Below are 16,181 nucleotides of genomic sequence, written 5' to 3'. Positions count from 1 at the left end.
TTGCTAGAATGAGTGAGTTCCCTAGTTATTTATTTATATTGTTAAACCAAATTGATTGCAAAAAAAAAGAAAAAGAAAAAGAAAAAGAAAAAGAAAAAGAAAAGAAAAGAAAAGAAAAGAAAAGAAAAGAAAAGAAATAACACAGCAGGGTATATCAGTATATCAATAATAGAAAATAGGTACAGACAACGGCTGTGGTGGTTTACAATCTGCTTTTCTCTTCTATTTATGCGCTCATCATACATTCAACATTGCTAGAAGAATATTTCATAACTCCCTATGCCTTTCCCCGGATCCAGAATTCTGGCAAAATGTGTACATATGTATGTACATATATATAAACATCATCCATGGCTAGTTAATACCTTCTCGAATACGCATTATCCCCTAAGTCCCAATAATTAAGAGTGCCATCATCAAATCCATCCATGGCCCAGATGGTCTCCAAGCTATGGTCTTTGAAAAGCTTCCGTAGGGCGTCCGAAGTGCTTTTAAAGAACGCGGGAGTCTCTCCCAGCAAATAATCTCGCTCAATGCATCTCAGCACTTGATCGCCATCCTTCTTGACAGCGAAGTCCGCATCGCCTCTATCCACAACGATATCGGCTACATCCTCGCTCCTGTGTCCATACATACTTTGCCCATCCTCATCAGAATCGTTTGGAGAGTCGATTTTTTTAACGAGCGTGAACCCGGCCTCTTGAGCTCTGTGCCAAAATTCTCCCTGTGGGGTATCTCTGCCCACATCTCTCCATTCATGTCGTGGCAGCCTCATCCGGACCCATCCATTATACGGCTTGAACTTGGTCGCTATGTAGTCCTTCCATTCAAAAGAACTTGGAGTATCAACCCACGCCCCTCCGTCGCCCTCGCTTGCACGCATCCAAAGCTGCCGGTAACCATCAGCTCCAAGGAGGGACCCGAAGCAGTCCGTGGTTTGAAAATCCGTGTAGGGTCCTCCGCGTACCTCGCAAAAGACCTCGAGGATGTCAAGCTGCAGTCCCGGGAATAGGCCAAGAATCGCACCAAGATGGAAGTATCTGACAGGATCCTCACCGACGTTGTCGTCGTCGTTGTCGTCGTTGGTGTCGTGCTTCCGATCAGATGAAACGCCGGTAGACTTTTCCTTCGAAGATAAATTGAATCCCACGGGGCAATGGTGGACTACCATGTGCCGAAGCTGTGAGACTTGTTCAGAGCTCATCTTGGTAAGAGTATTTATCACATCTGTGTTTTTATAGCAGAAGAGCTGTACATTTGGAAGCACGAGTGGCTCAGACTCGTGGTAGAGTTGATGGCAGACCCGCAGAATAGCCAATTGATCTTCTACGGCTTCATATGGGTATGTGAGCTTCTGGCGTATCCGGACGGATCGAAAATAGCAGGTAAAAATGAGCCTGCGGATCTCAGGGGGCAAGCCGAGGAGCGTTGGCGTACTAGGGCCCGTGGCGTGGCCATAGTGAGGATATTGGTGTCCAGGGGAAAATATACTGAATATGAGATGTGACATTTCATCTAAGATTTGTTATGAAGGAGTGTGAACAATATTTAAATGAATGATCAACGACCAGATCGACTGCGAAGACTCGCGGGTTCGATAACTATCGCCGACGCTAACTAATGACATTGGTTCTATCTTTAAAATAGTTAGTATAACTATAACTACACACTACAAAAAGACACCACCGAGCATCCTGACGTGTTGAATATAGCCCACTTTCATCAGGGTGCGCATATTGTGGCGGACATATTACTTGCGAAAACAGAATTTTCCCAGCCCCCCTGAAAATTAGTAGCAAAACACCACCAAAAAATCAAAATATCCGCATTTCTCTAGAATCATTCAATATCATCCAATACACGTCTTTTTCAATCAAATATCATCCAAATACGCGTCTTTCTTACCTTTATCATCAAATCCACATATATCAATCAACCCTTTTTTCAATATGCCTCACAACACCTGCTGTCCTGCTGCTTTGCAAGCCTGTATAAAGACTTCTATCCTGCGTCTCAGTCTCTCCAAACTACCTGTTCCAGAAGTTCTGGATAATGGAGAGAATCCAGTCAATGATGAGATAGAGGAGCAGATGAATGAGAAGAATATAGAGACTCAGTCTGAGAATCCTTGATATCCGTGAATCCCTACATCTGAGTCTGACATCTCATACAGATTGTATGAATGGGTGATTATCAATGAGATAAAGAATAAGAGAGATGACAAAATGATTAATGAGTAGAAAGAAGAAGAAGAATCAGAAGAATGAATCTATAATTTCTATAATCAATTCTTCTATACAGATCTCTCAAATGTCAGTGATTATATTCCCTCCTTCAGCTCTGGCAGCTTCAACTTCATTCAATATGGCATTCTCAAGTGAGATAATCAATGTGATGATGATGAAATATATGATGAAAGGAATAGAAGAACTGAATTCACAATCTCATTATCATCCACATTCAGATCTGCTGTTCAATCTTCCATCAAATCCACCGTTGAATCTTCCATCGAATACACTGTTGAAATCTTCCATCGAATCCACCGTTGAATCTTCCATCGAATACACTGTTGAAATCTTCCATCGAATCCACCGTTGAATCTTCCATCGAATCCACCGTTGAATCTTCCATCGAATACACTGTTGAAATCTTCCATCGAATCCACCGTTGAATCTTCCATCGAATCCGCCATTGAAATCTTCCATCGAATCCGCCATTGAAATCTTCCGTCGAATCCGCCGTTGAATCTTCCATCGAATATACTGTTGAAATCTTCCATCAAATCCACCGTTGAATCTTCCATCGAATACACTGTTGAAATCTTCCATCGAATCCACCGTTGAATCTTCCATCGAATACACTGTTGAAATCTTCCATCGAATCCACCGTTGAATCTTCCATCGAATCCACCGTTGAATCTTCCATCGAATACACTGTTGAAATCTTCCATCGAATCCACCGTTGAATCTTCCATCGAATCCGCCATTGAAATCTTCCATCGAATCCACCGTTGAATCTTCCATCGAATCCGCCGTTGAATCTTCCATCGAATACACTGTTGAAATCTTCCATCGAATCCGCCGTTGAATCTTCCATCGAATCCACCGTTGAATCTTCCATCGAATCCGCCGTTGAATCTTCCATCGAATACACTGTTGAAATCTTCCATCGAATCCACCGTTGAATCTTCCATCGAATACACTGTTGAAATCTTCCATCGAATACACTGTTGAATCTTCCATCGAATCCACCGTTGAATCTTCCATCGAATCCGCCGTTGAAATCTTCCATCGAATCCGCCGTTGAATCTTCCATCGAATACACTGTTGAAATCTTCCATCGAATCCGCCGTTGAATCTTCCATCGAATACACTGTTGAAATCTTCCATCGAATCCGCCGTTGAATCTTCCATCGAATCCGCCGTTGAAATCTTCCATCGAATACACTGTTGAAATCTTTCATCGAATCCGCCGTTGAAATCTTCCATCGAATCCGCCATTGAATCTTCCATCGAATCCGCTGTTCCATCTCCAATTCAAAGCAGTCCAATACCTCAATTTGATGAATACTTCAATTGATTGACAAGGGAACAGTTGCTTCATATGAATATTGACAAGAGTATATTTCAAATTATAAGAGATGAGTTAAAAAGTCCATTATAACAGACAAAATTGCAGAAATTCAAATCATCTTTATTCACTATTTATAGTGATGAGAACAGATCTCATACTGCTTTCACTTCTAAATTTATATTATAATGAATTGTAATCTGAATCTTTCTAATTATTATAATACTATTCTATATAAGTAGATCTGAAATATTCTTTTATATCTTTTTCTCTTATGAAGTTCTCAACTGTATGATGCAAAAAAGCTTCAAAATCTTTATCAAATCTCTTCAGAATTGAAGAGATATCTGATATGATCTTTGACATTCTCTAGCAGTTTCAAAACAGTGAAGATTTCATTGAATTCAATATACACAGATGATAATCAATGCTTCACATGATCTCAGCAGATATATAATCATTCTTAAGAAGATGTACAATCTTGTTGATGATGAAATCACAGAGTTGAGGTGACATATTGATGATAAAGGTAAGAAAGACATATATTTGGATGATATTTGATTGAAAAAGACGCGTATTGGATGATATTGAATGATTCTAGAGAAATGCGGATATTTTGATTTTTTGGTGGTGTTTTGCTACTAATTTTCAGGGGGGGCTGGGAAAATTCTGTTTTCACAAGTAATATGTCCGCCACAATATCATCATCACTCACCAGGCAGCAATTGTGAAGATGGACATTCTTGAAGAGTTTGTCCTTGTCTGTGAATGACCCTCCAGGGCAGGTTTCACACATCTGCAGCCTGGCTTCTTGTTTTGAGGATTCTGAATGAGTAATTTTAAGCCGTGAAACTGAGACTTTTTTCTCTGGCAGCAGCACCAGTAAATAAGTAGATGGTGTGTGGAAAAGTGAAGGGCACAATTGGGTGAGAGAGGACACATTCATCCTTAGAAATGATGAGGTTTCAACACTACCTACCTCTATACAACTCTGTGTCAAGAACATTAACAGTTAGCAGTAGATCAAACTAAGAGTATGAGCACTATTTAACTATCTATCATCAGTTGTTGAATGTTCTTAATCAATATATTACATGTTGACATAGTTTTTACTCTGGTTAATTGACAGGTAACTAACCAAAGCTCATTAATAGTAACATAAGGTCATATTTCTAATTCACCTCTCTTTCAAGAATTATACAATTACCTAATTTTGCAACTATGTCAGTAACTAATGTAAAAGATCAGAATTGTAAGTTAGTTTGAGCAGAATCTCTCATCCCGTATACTGTCTGGCAGCTGAACCAAGTGGCCTGCACTCAGCGCTACAACAACCAGGGAATAGAGGAGAAGGAAGATATGACCAGTGCTAATCTGCGCTACCTCAAAGCATCCAGTCTCATATCTATTATTGAACACTATAATTCCTATCAAGACTATCATGGCCTCTGGAGTACTCTGAGAAACAGATCACACTCTAAAGGAACAGGTGTTCAACCAGCCTCCGTTACACCACTCACTGCTTCTTCAGCGTCGATTACACTCTGTGTTGAAGCATCCTCACCCGGATAGGACAAGCGGAGAAAGCTGCACTACCCAGCCTTGGTCATTGTGACATTGAAATGCGTAGCTTCTAATACTCTCACCGAGGCAGCCATGTCCACTATGACGCTGAACTCCTAGCCTAGCCTCCTCTCCCTCCATGTGTGGCATAGCATCAAAAAGCGCTCGTCGCATTGCGCCCCCTGGTATCACCCTTCCTTCGAACTTCTGATACGTGCTTCTGTCAATGTTTGCTTCCACTACCCCCTCCCCCAGGATTGAAGGGCGCTGATATGCACCCGAGCCGGAAGAATACTGCAGGTTCTGAACCATTCTGTCAGGTTGCCGCCTGGCATCAATGCTGAAACAATCCTTAGAAGCTGTTAGGCTTCAATGCCAGCAGAGCTTTTTCCTCTATCTCTCAAACTCACCAAATACTTGATAAGACAGTTGGGCTTTTTTTTTTTTTTTCACCACAGACCGGTCCCCTTTTTCCCCACTACACAGGTTCCACGATGGTAGAATAAATTTCAAAGCAAGGCCAAAATAGCACCTCACGGCCTCACGGGTTCGGATACCATATCATCTTGTCTCAGATTGACTTCGCTTGCGTTTACTCACTTGTCATTCCACTCACACCTATGACCACGTCCGACATAGGGCTTGGGACGCTGTATAGGATAGGGGATACAGTTGCGCTTGGAAAAAAGGGTGATCTGGGGTCGTACTGCGTTCGTGAGAGCCTGAGCGCTCTGGGGGTGCAGGATGCCTACCCTTCGGCGAGTCTGTAGCGGCGAACTGTAATAATCAGGGCTTCGATTGCAGTTCTCCGCAAACACTGGACCCTTGATCCATCCAACCGGATTTCTCCTCTACATAGCTTTCTTAAGAACTGTGAGGGGAACCATGTAAAATAGCCTGTCTGCTCTCCACAGAGCCAAGGAAGGGAACAGCGACATCACAGCAGGAAAGTATGAGGTGGAGGGTTCCATATATCCTTTGAGGCTGTGGCTCAATTGGGTTCACAAGGCTTTTCTGGCCTTCATCGGCGCACACACCACTTTGGGGGGTAGGTTAAAGTGCCTCGGGCCGAAACCCATAACTTTCCTAGCCGCACAGCGCTTCGTGACCACCAGGAGATTTGTTTTCCGGGAGAAATAGGATATAGGCAATAGAATACAAGAATATAAAGCTTGGAAAGCGCTCTCTTCTCTCCAAAATGTCCGTCACTCATGGGCTTTTTTTTTCAGTTAGAAACGGGATTGAAGGAGCGCGATCTGTGCTTGGAATTAAAAGACATGTCCTCCCTCCCTTCAAATAGTATCTCCGTGTTTAGCCATTTTTCTGCTTCCACTCATGAGTCTCTTTTTCTCTGTGTGCCATAGACGCATCAGATTCATCACGTTGCAATCACCTGTGAAGAAATCATCTCCCATGAGTGGTACGCTGGGGAGCAACCGTGGTGCAGCTCAAGCACCAGTTGCGGCAGACAGAACGACTTTCAAGCTAGTTGCTCGGCCATTCAACCAGGGCCCGGAGGAGAACGGCAAGCCCAGGTCGGTATCTAGATAAGGCTTTTGGAGGTACCAAACGAGCGGTTATATGGGGTTGATTTGATATCGAGGGTGGAGCGCTGGGCAGCCTGAATGGATGGGATATGATTCTGCACGGCGCCTCTTGCAAATAGACGCATGTATGGAGTGAGTGCATGACTACACAGTAGTAGTAGGTATCAGATCCGAGCCCGGACGTCCTCGGCGAGTGTTGTGTTGTTGACCTAAGTGCTCAGTGTCTCACGCCGTCCACCGGTTCGATTCTGAGAAATAAGGCCGGCAACACCATCGGCGCCACTATTAAGCCCGAGTTTAATATAGCGCGGAATGCCGATCTCTGGCTCGGCGTTGATAAGTGTGTTTATAGCGGGGTGATGTTGGTTGACCTGGAGCAGACTTGCAGCTTGCATTCCCCCACCTTTAGGGATTGACCGATTTGGTGGCTCCAGTAGTTAGGTGCAGTGAGTTCAAGTCGAACTCTAGTTATATTCTCCCGGATATGTTGGGGAATTGGAGAATCGATCCGGTTATTTTCAGACAACTTTTGTAGCTCACCACATTGCTCCTCTCGCCACTGTGTCACTTCTGGAAGCAGACATCATTTGAGGTAGAGGCAGAGCCAGAGCCAGAGTTAACCTCTTAGCAGTATTGACAGCTCTATATCAGGCAATATGAGTAGTTACATCAAGGAGAAATAAACTAACTTGTAGATAAGGGACTGACTCTTCTTCATCCACCCAATCTCCCGCAAGAAAAATGATGAGCTCGGCCGAAATATTCACATATCATCCATCATATCAGCATATCAACATATCAATCGTTGACAGTCATCCCTGTCCCAGGCGCGAGTCCCTTGGTACAGCAGTAACTCTAGCGCACTCGCTCGCCATGGACTATTTAAGCGGAAGCCAACCCCGCGAACACTTGGGATATCATTATTATAGGGCAAGGAGAATGAACCCCACTGGGAATGAAGAATAATGTCTGCTTCTCGGAGCCAAGTGAACTTCAAGGCAAACTAACAACCTTCCGTGAAACCTGATAAAAAAACTCGGACTCGGAGTAAATACGCCGCTCGCCTTGTTCGCCGATCATCACCAACGTTGCAGACGGGGAACTGGGCAAACTGTAACGGTTGCAGCGTACACGTCCCAGCAGCGGCCAGTTCGCGGTGTCTCTGCCTCCACAATATAATACTGGTCCGGTCCATCATGTCTTCTGTCTACACTGCGTCCGGGAGGCTCCATAGGACTCCCCAGACCCCGTCCACATCGGGGCTCTGGTTATGACTATAGTATGGGTAACAGTTATAGCCATGGTCATTCCTATGCTGTCTCCACCGGCGAATGACGATATACGATCAGATGCAAGAAACAAATTAACACATAAACCGTGCCCTGGCCGACGTTGAGTTCGTGTGTTGCGCTTCCTCCTCCGCCATTCAACCTTTTCTTACAAAAAAGGCTGACCATGCACTTCCATTACCGATCCGGGCTCCGGGCCTTTGTTCTCGCCCTCCTTGCTCTTGGCTTGGGCCAGTCGACGCGGCTCCCGAGTGCCGTCCGCCGCCAAAGGTCAACAAGGTTTGGCCTCCTCCGCAATAGATCTCGCCGCTGGGCCGGGCGGTCTCACTCCGCGGTCCCGTCACTATTGTAACTGGGGATGCCGAAGACAAGGCCACAATAGATGCAGTGAAGCAGATTGTCATCTCTGCTGGCGGTACTCCCTCAGTCGCAGACTCCTTCGATGGCTACCAAATCTTCATCGGCACCAAGAAAGAAAACCCGGACGCCCTCTGCCGTCGCCAAGGCACTAGTTAGGTGGTAGTTAACTAAGTACGCGGATGGCCTTGACGCCGATGGCTACCGCCCGAGCATTGCTCTCAATGGTGCGGATAAGCGCGGCACTTACTACGCGGCACAGACCCTTCGCCAGCTTGTCGATGGCGACGACCGTGTCCCCGGTATCCAAGTGTGCGACTGGCCGCTCATGTCCATCCGTGGCTCCATTGAGGGGTTTTATGGCATTCCCTGGTCGCATCAGTCGCGCCTCGACCACTACGTGTTCTACGAGAGACATAAAATCAACACCTACATCTACACTACCAAGGATGACCTTAAACTCCGCCATGAGTGGCGCGATCTTTACGAAGGTGACGCCCTTGAGCAGCTCAAGGAGCTCGTAACCACTGCGAATGTCAATCATGTGGACTTCACCTATGCTCTTTCCCCCTGTGCTTCCATCTGCTACTCGTCCGAAGAGGACTTTAATATTACTGTCACCAAGTTCAACCAGATCTGTGACCTTGGTGTCCACAGCTTCTACATTGCCCTTAATGACATTCCCCTCCAATTCCACTGCGAAGAGGATAAGCAAAAGTGGGAGAACAAGGGTAGTTGGCACTGGCTGGCGGAAGCCCAGACTTACTATCTGAACCATGTTTCAGAAGGAATACATTGAACCCCTAGGTCTCCTCAACCTTGAGACTGTCCCCACCAACTACACTGGCAGCCAGCCTGATCTGTACAAGGAGAAGTTTGGTACTACCCTGGACAAGAAAATCTGAGTCCAGTGGACTGGCGAAGGAGTCTTCAGCAACAAGATCATCATCAAGAGCATCAATTGCACTCTCATGACCTACATAACCGAGAAAATGTTCATCTGGGACAACTTCCCAGTGAATGACAGCAAGCATGACTGCCTCTTTCTCAACCCCCTCACCGGCCGTGCTGCTGTTCTGTACAAGTACCTCCTGGGCTTCACCTTCAACATGATGATTGAGCCCTATCCCTCGCTACCCACTCTCACCAACTATGCCAACTACATGTGGAATGAACCCGCCTACAACGCCGATGAATCAATGGCCGCAATTCTGCAGGAACTCTCTGGTGACAACAAACAAGTCCATGAGGCCCTTGTTGCCTTCTCCGATCTCAACCAGAACTGGCCCTACTGTACTCCAGAGGTGCACTTGCCCATGCTCGACAAGGACATCGGGGCCTTCTGGGCCGGCTGGTCCAACTGTGGCAAGAGCAATGATGGCTCCAAGCCGCTCTGCAAGTGCCTGCAGCTCCTCTCCAAGCTGCTCAAGATCATGCCACGCATGGTCATGAAAGAGTTTGCGACAGACATGGAACCTTGGATGATGGTTGCGAGCCAGTGGGTCAAGGCCTGTGAGCACCTGATTGACATGGTCGACGCGCATGATAAGGGCGAGGAGAAGAGGGCGGAGTGGGAGTTCAAGGTGGTGCAGGAGTGGATTGAGAAGATGAAGTAGAAGACTGTGGACAACTGCAACAAGAAGGGTGAGAACTTGCCAAATTCAATTGTGCCTCATGTTGCTGAGCAGGTGTTCACAGGGTTCCTTGGGAATGCTACAGCTATTTACAAGAGAGAGTTAAGAAAGGGTGGCTGATTTTGCAGTTTGTTGCTGCTGTACAGAGCTTGCTAATTTTCTTTCATTCCCTTCTTTGATGATCTATGTATATGTACATTTTACTCCTAGATATGATGTATAGATTGCTCTTTATATTGATATATATATATTTATAGTTGACTTATAGTCTAATTCTCCGCTCCCATCTCTTGTGTTGTGTTAAAGAAAACATAATAAAAATAAAGGTAAAAACAACAACAACAACAACAACAACAACAACAACAACAACAATAATAATAATCCTAATAACAATAATACTGCCAGGAGAACTTCTCAAAAAACATACCAGAACCTAGGAAAGAGATTCGCGCTTCCCGCGTCTAGTCATACTTAGACGCGAACTCGACTTCAAAGGCTCATTTTCCTCCTGCTTGAACACAAAATCCATTCTTTATCTTATTATTGAATAACGGGCCATGAGAACTTTTACCTCCCTAACAAGGTACTGCTGCATGAAGGTACCATCGGGACGCTGCCGAAGGACGGGCAAACATATTGGCGGTAGCTGCGTAGTGTTGGGCGCATTTGTTTATTTGGGTTCTCGACGCGCCCGAGTGTGTCTAAGAGTGGTATATATAATAAGACCTTGGGGGAATCTCATGGCCAATGAATTGAACGACTGCGAACGGAACTGCGAAAAGAAACACGCAGATTATTTCTCACCATGATCAAGAAAGCAGCTATTGCGTTTTGTTTGATACGGAGTCCAATAATGTATCAAGCCCTCATCTCCTGTGCCAGGGAGTCAGGCAGATAACCAGCTGTCCTAGTTAAGGGGTCGCCTAATCTAACGTTAGATTGCAAATTTTAAATGTGTTCAGTTGTATTTAACGCTGGACGAACCGCGGTGATCAGCACTTTGCTTATAATCATGTCAGCATCAGTGTCAGCGCGCTAGATCTAACCGTTGGAGACCTCCGGTTTGTGTCAAAATGCGAAGCGGGCGGAAATAATCACATTGTACAGAGTACTTCTGTGCTGGATGCAGCTGTGCTCTACTAGAGACTAGTAAAATTAACCTGACTTAAAACTATAACATTACTCTGTATCTAAACCGAAAATTTCGGCTAACGTTTTACGCGTTTTTTGATACCACCAACCAGCCAACTAGCCAGCGAGCTCTGCCCTTGCATCAACCATGGAGAAGGAGCATGCAAATTTTTTTTTTCTTTTTTCATTTTAAATATACAAATATACAAATAAATGAATTAAATAAATGAATAAATAAAGAAACAAAAAAAGTTGAACTATGCCCCTGTCACTCCCTATGAAAGCTTCGAGCTCTCGAACTTAGTTTGGAGTGACTTTTCTTAGACGGCTTGCATCCCACAAATGATATTTGAGGGGTTACATTTTGTATATATCCAAAGGTATGGTATCGTTTTAAATAACAGAATCTATGAGAATCTATCTCGTGGACCATCTATATGCAAGAACATACGGAAATATGGATATCAAGAAAACAATCTCAGAGGAAAAAACAAACGAAAAGGAAAATGCAACAATATAGCAAGCTGTACAAAACAGCAATGCTAAAACCACGACCAGCGCTTGTATAACCAAAAAAGCGCCCACAGAAAACCCAAACCGTAAACGCCAGATGCATATATAAACATTTCAACCACCACTCCGTGCTCAATAGCCCGGCGATGGGGTCGCAGCATCAAATCCGCAGTCCCTGCGCGGCTCGAGCCCTCTCAGGCGGTTGGCGACGTCGCTGACATAGCTGGGGGTTCCGAAGTTGACAATCTCCAAGCGCAGGGGGTCAACAACGCTGCCGCTATTATAGCAGCGCAGCATGGGGCCGTACTGGCGGCGATTCTTCTTGAAGCAGGTAGACAGGCCCTCGGTTTGGCCGGTGCCTAGTGCGCCGGCGAAGATCATGGCTCTAATTGTTGAGTCGGGGCAGCCGCCGAAGGGGGTGCCGAGACAGCTCGGGCTGCCCAGGGCCTGCATGAGGCCGGGCGTCACGCCGTCGCCTGCGACGGTGCGGACGTTTCCTCTGGATTCTTGCATCATGATGGTAAGGAAGATTCCTCTGTAGTGGGGTTTGAATGTTAGCTACTGTGTCCGTCTGGCGCTTTGCTCTGGCAGGTTTGTTGTAAATACGCCAAATGGGAACGTGTTTTAATCAATTGAGACATACTTATCAATTCCCGCCGCCGCCGCAGCTTCGCCAATATATTTCTTAATCGCGTTCATCTCAGACTTGCTATTGAACTTTGACATGACTGGGCTATTAATGGCCCATAGCTCATTGAATGAAAGCCATTCCTCAGCCGCTGGGAATTGCGTGCCCTTGTAGCATACAGGTCCGGCTGCCTGCGATTGATACCGGGGCAGAGAACGCGCGCACTTTCCAGTTTCGTACCCGTTGCGCTCTCCTGGGCAAGCTGGAGCTTTATTAATTGGCGAGGCTGCAGTCAGGCTCAATGCCAGGACCTGGAGGGCGAGGATCTAAGAAAGCTGGGAGTTAATAACACTACTTCGACTAAGGGAGTGGGAGCTCTGGAGAGGTAAAAGACATACCGATTTGAGGAGCATGGTTAAGGTGATATTTAATGATGAAATATATATGAAAAGATATAAAAAAGTTTGGAGAGAGAACTTTTGGGGCGCGAGCGAGTCTTGAAATATGTTCACATCCAATGGGTATCAAAGATGTATGATAGAAATTTTTTTTGAGGCGTAGACAATGGATTTATAGAGATCGGCAGGGGAGCTTTCGAGATGCAGATCAGATAATGAACTATGAAATGTTGGTGTTTAGAGTGATAGATATTCCGATTCGGTGGGGGTAGTCGGGGAAGTTTATATAGGCGAATCTCAGCAGCAAATCCACACCTGAGCATCGCGTGCGTCTCTAATAAAGCACAGTTCACCGTCTAGCTCCTGTTATTATCGTATTGCACATTTAGCTCATTAGGGAAATTATTCTGGCCCTCCATGTTGGCGGCCAGGATGTTGGCTCGAGCCAGGGACATGCTCGGTTCTCAGCCCCCACGATACGGCCCATGACATGGCTGCAATTCGAGCTGACGGGGCCAAAGGGACAGCCATACCGTTCCCTCAGAAGAAGTTTTGCGACCCTGAATACGGAGAGCCCCCAGATTGGCCCAACGAAAACCCCGAAGGATCTCTTTATGTTCCTTGCATGTCCACCCCACCCACAGCCGCAGAGCGCCAGGCATCTCGCCCAGCAGACAAAAAAATCCGCACTTCTTGCATTCTCCTCCACACCCACCGCGTCCGGCCAAAAGGCCACACGAGGAGAGGAACAACGCGATTGGCCAGCCAAGCAGCAAATTTCATGATTTGGTTCTGACAAGATGTTTCTTATTATAGACTCTCGCGGCTCTTAGCCCCAGGTTAACCAGATTCTCTTGGCAGTACAGAGGACTGTATCTTAGCGACGGCGGTTGATCAGAAGAAGAGGAGGGCATCAGGGGAATCGCGGGCACTTTCAATATAGGTGCAACAATAACAATAGCCGCCTGCTTGGGGTAAGGATCAATTCATCCTTCTAACTATCTTGAGCAGGATGAATAAAAAAAGAGAAGCGAGATAAGATAGAATTGACCGGGAACTGGGGACAATTCTGACACGCAAAGCCGCAGTGCGTGCAGTTGTATTATTCCTGGTGCTTTGGCAGTGGCTTGGTTCCTTGTTCGGTGCGGGGCCACAAGGGGGCATCATACTGAAAACGAGCAGAGTCTGCTGTCAAATGAAATCCCGTTTCCCACCAGCGAATGGATGCTAACTGAAGCCAGTTAGTTAGACTCAAGCAGCCAAGATATTTCCAGGCACCGCCATTGGGGCTTGGAGGGGTTTTGTTGAAGGAACCGGGTGGTGGTGCCATCTGCTCACACCAGGAGTACATAAATTCGGGTTCGATGCTCGCGTCTTGCCCCTTGCTCACGGTGACAGTCTGAGAGGTTGCTTTTGAAGAAAGTATTTTGATGAACATGTCCCTGTCAAAGTTGAAGACTCTCTTCTCTCCATTTAGAATAAGAACAGATCCTCAGCCGGCTACTGAGATAATCAGGGACATTTTGCAGTTATAATTAACTGTGTATTTTATTCTTCAACTTGACCACAGCGATGACGATTCTAAAAAAATAGAATAAAAAAGAAAAAAGAAATCCTTGGAAATTCCTTGATTTCCTTCCTAGCCACCAAATAGCATCAGAATAGTATTAATTATTCTTGGGAACCATCATTTGGTAATTGGAGTCGACACTTACCTCTATTCCCCCCTTCACTGCATTTTGGGACCAGGGGATAGGAAGAATATCCAAGGAACGCTGCCGCAGATGGAGATTACTGCCATGGCACACTGTACCTACATATTGCATCCTCTCTCTCGTGGAATCAGTCCTTGCCGTGCCACGAAAAATAAGTCGCGTTTGTCAACAAAGAAAAACTGCAATCTGGGGTCAGTTAGAGCTTTACGATCGCGTTGATCGGACAATTGTCGCTCGCTGCACACGGCGCCCCTGTTACCGGGAAAAGACCGTACAAAGTGAACCTGAACCATCGCCCAAGAAATGGTATATAACGTCTGCTGTATGTGAGATGCTGCTTACATTGCGTGTTGTGCCATATTCATCTCTCCATCGCCAGCTCTGCACCGTACACATCTTGGTGATGCGATGTGACACGATCACACCCCCCTCAGGTACGCACTCCGCATTCTGTCTCATATCCCAGTATCTGGGAAACACTTCCTTTTTGCCGTTTTCAGTTATACGTCGAAAGAAGCATCAATTTCACCAGCGTCAATTCAGTTATTCTATTCATCCACATTTACATACAATCCCCCGCCACCAGCGGATATCATATTCAATCCGACAAGCGAATCAGCAGAGCCACTGGAGGGCCCTAGATTTCATCTAAGATACACTGACTTAACCCTTGTCATGAGCGCTTGTTTTGGACTTCAGTTACAGAAGGTGTGCTGCTCTACACACCAGAAACGTCCTAGTTCATATCTATCACATTGCATGAACATCTGTCTGCCTCCAGATCTATATAAGCCAATAACCAAGTGCGCATGATCGAACCTCTTTTCCACGGTTAACTGTCATTTGACCCATACATTGCCTGTCGGGGCTTGGGGAGAAAAAATAATTACGACTTGCCTTCCCTGACTTGACTAGGGCTCGCGGTTTCGAATGGCTTAACTAGATGCTATTTGACCCTCAAACCCTCTTTACATCGCTCTCCGCGATAGATCACAATGCGTCTGCGCCATTGCTCGACTGAAGATAGAGGTCCCCCTGATGCCGTGTCGCTAATGATGCGGTTGAGATGGCAGAAAATGACGTTCCCCTAATGGGGTTTCAGAAGGCATCAAGCTACATAGCCCAGATGGCTTAGAGAGCCTTGATAATGCTTTTCAATTCCGACATGTAATGTACTATCACTCTCTTGCCCTAAAGAATTTCTCCTCTTCTGCATTCCGGCTGATATTGGGAAATTTACATTAGTGGTTTAATCCCCATTCCATTCATCCTGTACATTGTATACCTAGCAGTTGAAATGTGCTGAGAGAATGATTCACAAGGCCTCTTAGATATCTTTTACGGTGGTGATCGAATATAATAAACCTTACCGAGCTTCATCATCACTGTGAAACAACTTGAAAAAGGGTAGTATTCAAGAGTCTATTTCTAAGAATGGACCACCTCAGTGTTCTCGCTCAGAAGAACGAAACCAGCCCCCGCTTTCTGTTACCGCCTTATTTCTTGAGAGAAAAAAATAAAAAAAAATTCAAGACCTCTATAGAATTTTCATTGTGCAGATGTGAGACTCAGCTCTGACACACACTTCTCAAGCTATAAATTTTGCTACAACTTGTACAAATTGTAGACCAGGTCAGCAGTTCTGCAGGAATTAGCAGAATCAGTTAATGATATGTGAATATGTTTCAATTAACATGGCTAGCTTGTGAGCTAGATGTGCTGTAAGAAATCCCGCTCCTCGCGGATTCTTTACCCCTATTCCTATCTCTCGCGTAACCAATAGGGTTAGCGGCTCTTGACTACACACAACTATATAGACTGGAGTTCATGAATACT

General features: G+C 45.4%; 9 protein-coding genes across 10 annotated transcripts; 5 read left to right on the top strand and 4 right to left on the bottom strand.

Moving 5' to 3' along the window:
- Positions 1 to 113: 113 nt before the first annotated feature.
- On the bottom strand, positions 114 to 1,654 carry BDCG_06573 (uncharacterized protein). Its single transcript, XM_045422322.1, has one exon. It carries the CDS (start codon positions 1,508 to 1,510, stop codon positions 359 to 361), a length of 1,152 nt encoding a protein of 383 aa, XP_045277989.1. The 5' UTR covers positions 1,511 to 1,654; the 3' UTR covers positions 114 to 358.
- A 295-nt stretch (positions 1,655 to 1,949) lies between these two features.
- Positions 1,950 to 2,132, top strand: BDCG_17344 (uncharacterized protein; the record flags this gene model as incomplete). Its single annotated transcript, XM_045426482.1, has 1 exon — positions 1,950 to 2,132. One exon carries the CDS (start codon positions 1,950 to 1,952, stop codon positions 2,130 to 2,132), a length of 183 nt encoding a protein of 60 aa, XP_045281750.1.
- Positions 2,133 to 2,450: 318 nt separating this feature from the next.
- BDCG_17343 (uncharacterized protein) lies at positions 2,451 to 3,543 on the bottom strand (the record flags this gene model as incomplete). Its single annotated transcript, XM_045426481.1, has 1 exon — positions 2,451 to 3,543. The coding sequence occupies exon 1, from the start codon at positions 3,510 to 3,512 to the stop codon at positions 2,451 to 2,453; it is 1,062 nt and encodes a 353-aa protein (XP_045281749.1). The 5' UTR covers positions 3,513 to 3,543.
- A 1,028-nt stretch (positions 3,544 to 4,571) lies between these two features.
- On the bottom strand, positions 4,572 to 8,622 carry BDCG_17342. 2 transcript variants are annotated; one of them, XM_045426480.1, is made up of 2 exons: positions 7,389 to 8,622; positions 4,572 to 7,322 (listed from the first exon to the last, which is right to left on the bottom strand). In XM_045426480.1, the coding sequence occupies exon 2, from the start codon at positions 5,443 to 5,445 to the stop codon at positions 5,131 to 5,133; it is 315 nt and encodes a 104-aa protein (XP_045281748.1). In that variant the 5' UTR covers positions 5,446 to 7,322; positions 7,389 to 8,622; the 3' UTR covers positions 4,572 to 5,130. The 2 variants fall into 2 exon arrangements, with proteins under 2 accessions (XP_045281748.1, XP_045281747.1); XM_045426479.1 differs by having other exon boundaries at positions 4,572 to 8,622.
- On the top strand, positions 6,313 to 7,379 carry BDCG_06572 (uncharacterized protein; the record flags this gene model as incomplete). The annotated part of the gene is made up of 3 exons (XM_045422321.1): positions 6,313 to 6,672; positions 6,842 to 7,020; positions 7,376 to 7,379. The coding sequence occupies exons 1-3, from the start codon at positions 6,469 to 6,471 to the stop codon at positions 7,377 to 7,379; spliced, it is 387 nt and encodes a 128-aa protein (XP_045277988.1). The 5' UTR covers positions 6,313 to 6,468.
- BDCG_17341 (uncharacterized protein) lies at positions 8,412 to 9,125 on the top strand (the record flags this gene model as incomplete). Its single annotated transcript, XM_045426478.1, has 2 exons — positions 8,412 to 8,480; positions 8,502 to 9,125. 2 exons carry the CDS (start codon positions 8,412 to 8,414, stop codon positions 9,123 to 9,125), a joined length of 693 nt encoding a protein of 230 aa, XP_045281746.1.
- A 172-nt stretch (positions 9,126 to 9,297) lies between these two features.
- Positions 9,298 to 9,942, top strand: BDCG_17340 (uncharacterized protein; the record flags this gene model as incomplete). The annotated part of the gene is made up of 1 exon (XM_045426477.1): positions 9,298 to 9,942. The coding sequence occupies one exon, from the start codon at positions 9,298 to 9,300 to the stop codon at positions 9,940 to 9,942; it is 645 nt and encodes a 214-aa protein (XP_045281745.1).
- Positions 9,943 to 11,323: 1,381 nt separating this feature from the next.
- On the bottom strand, positions 11,324 to 14,183 carry BDCG_06570 (uncharacterized protein). The gene is made up of 3 exons (XM_045422320.1): positions 12,631 to 14,183; positions 12,248 to 12,558; positions 11,324 to 12,139 (listed from the first exon to the last, which is right to left on the bottom strand). The coding sequence occupies exons 1-3, from the start codon at positions 12,643 to 12,645 to the stop codon at positions 11,737 to 11,739; spliced, it is 729 nt and encodes a 242-aa protein (XP_045277987.1). The 5' UTR covers positions 12,646 to 14,183; the 3' UTR covers positions 11,324 to 11,736.
- BDCG_06569 (uncharacterized protein) lies at positions 13,065 to 14,293 on the top strand. The gene has a single exon (XM_045422319.1). It carries the CDS (start codon positions 13,121 to 13,123, stop codon positions 13,424 to 13,426), a length of 306 nt encoding a protein of 101 aa, XP_045277986.1. The 5' UTR covers positions 13,065 to 13,120; the 3' UTR covers positions 13,427 to 14,293.
- The last annotated feature ends 1,888 nt before the right edge of the window (positions 14,294 to 16,181 follow it).

Source organism: Blastomyces dermatitidis (assembly GCF_000003525.1).
Source record: "Blastomyces dermatitidis ER-3 genomic scaffold supercont1.7, whole genome shotgun sequence".
Taxonomy (NCBI): Eukaryota; Fungi; Ascomycota; class Eurotiomycetes; order Onygenales; family Ajellomycetaceae; genus Blastomyces; species Blastomyces dermatitidis.
This window is presented reverse-complemented; position numbering and strand designations above follow the sequence as displayed.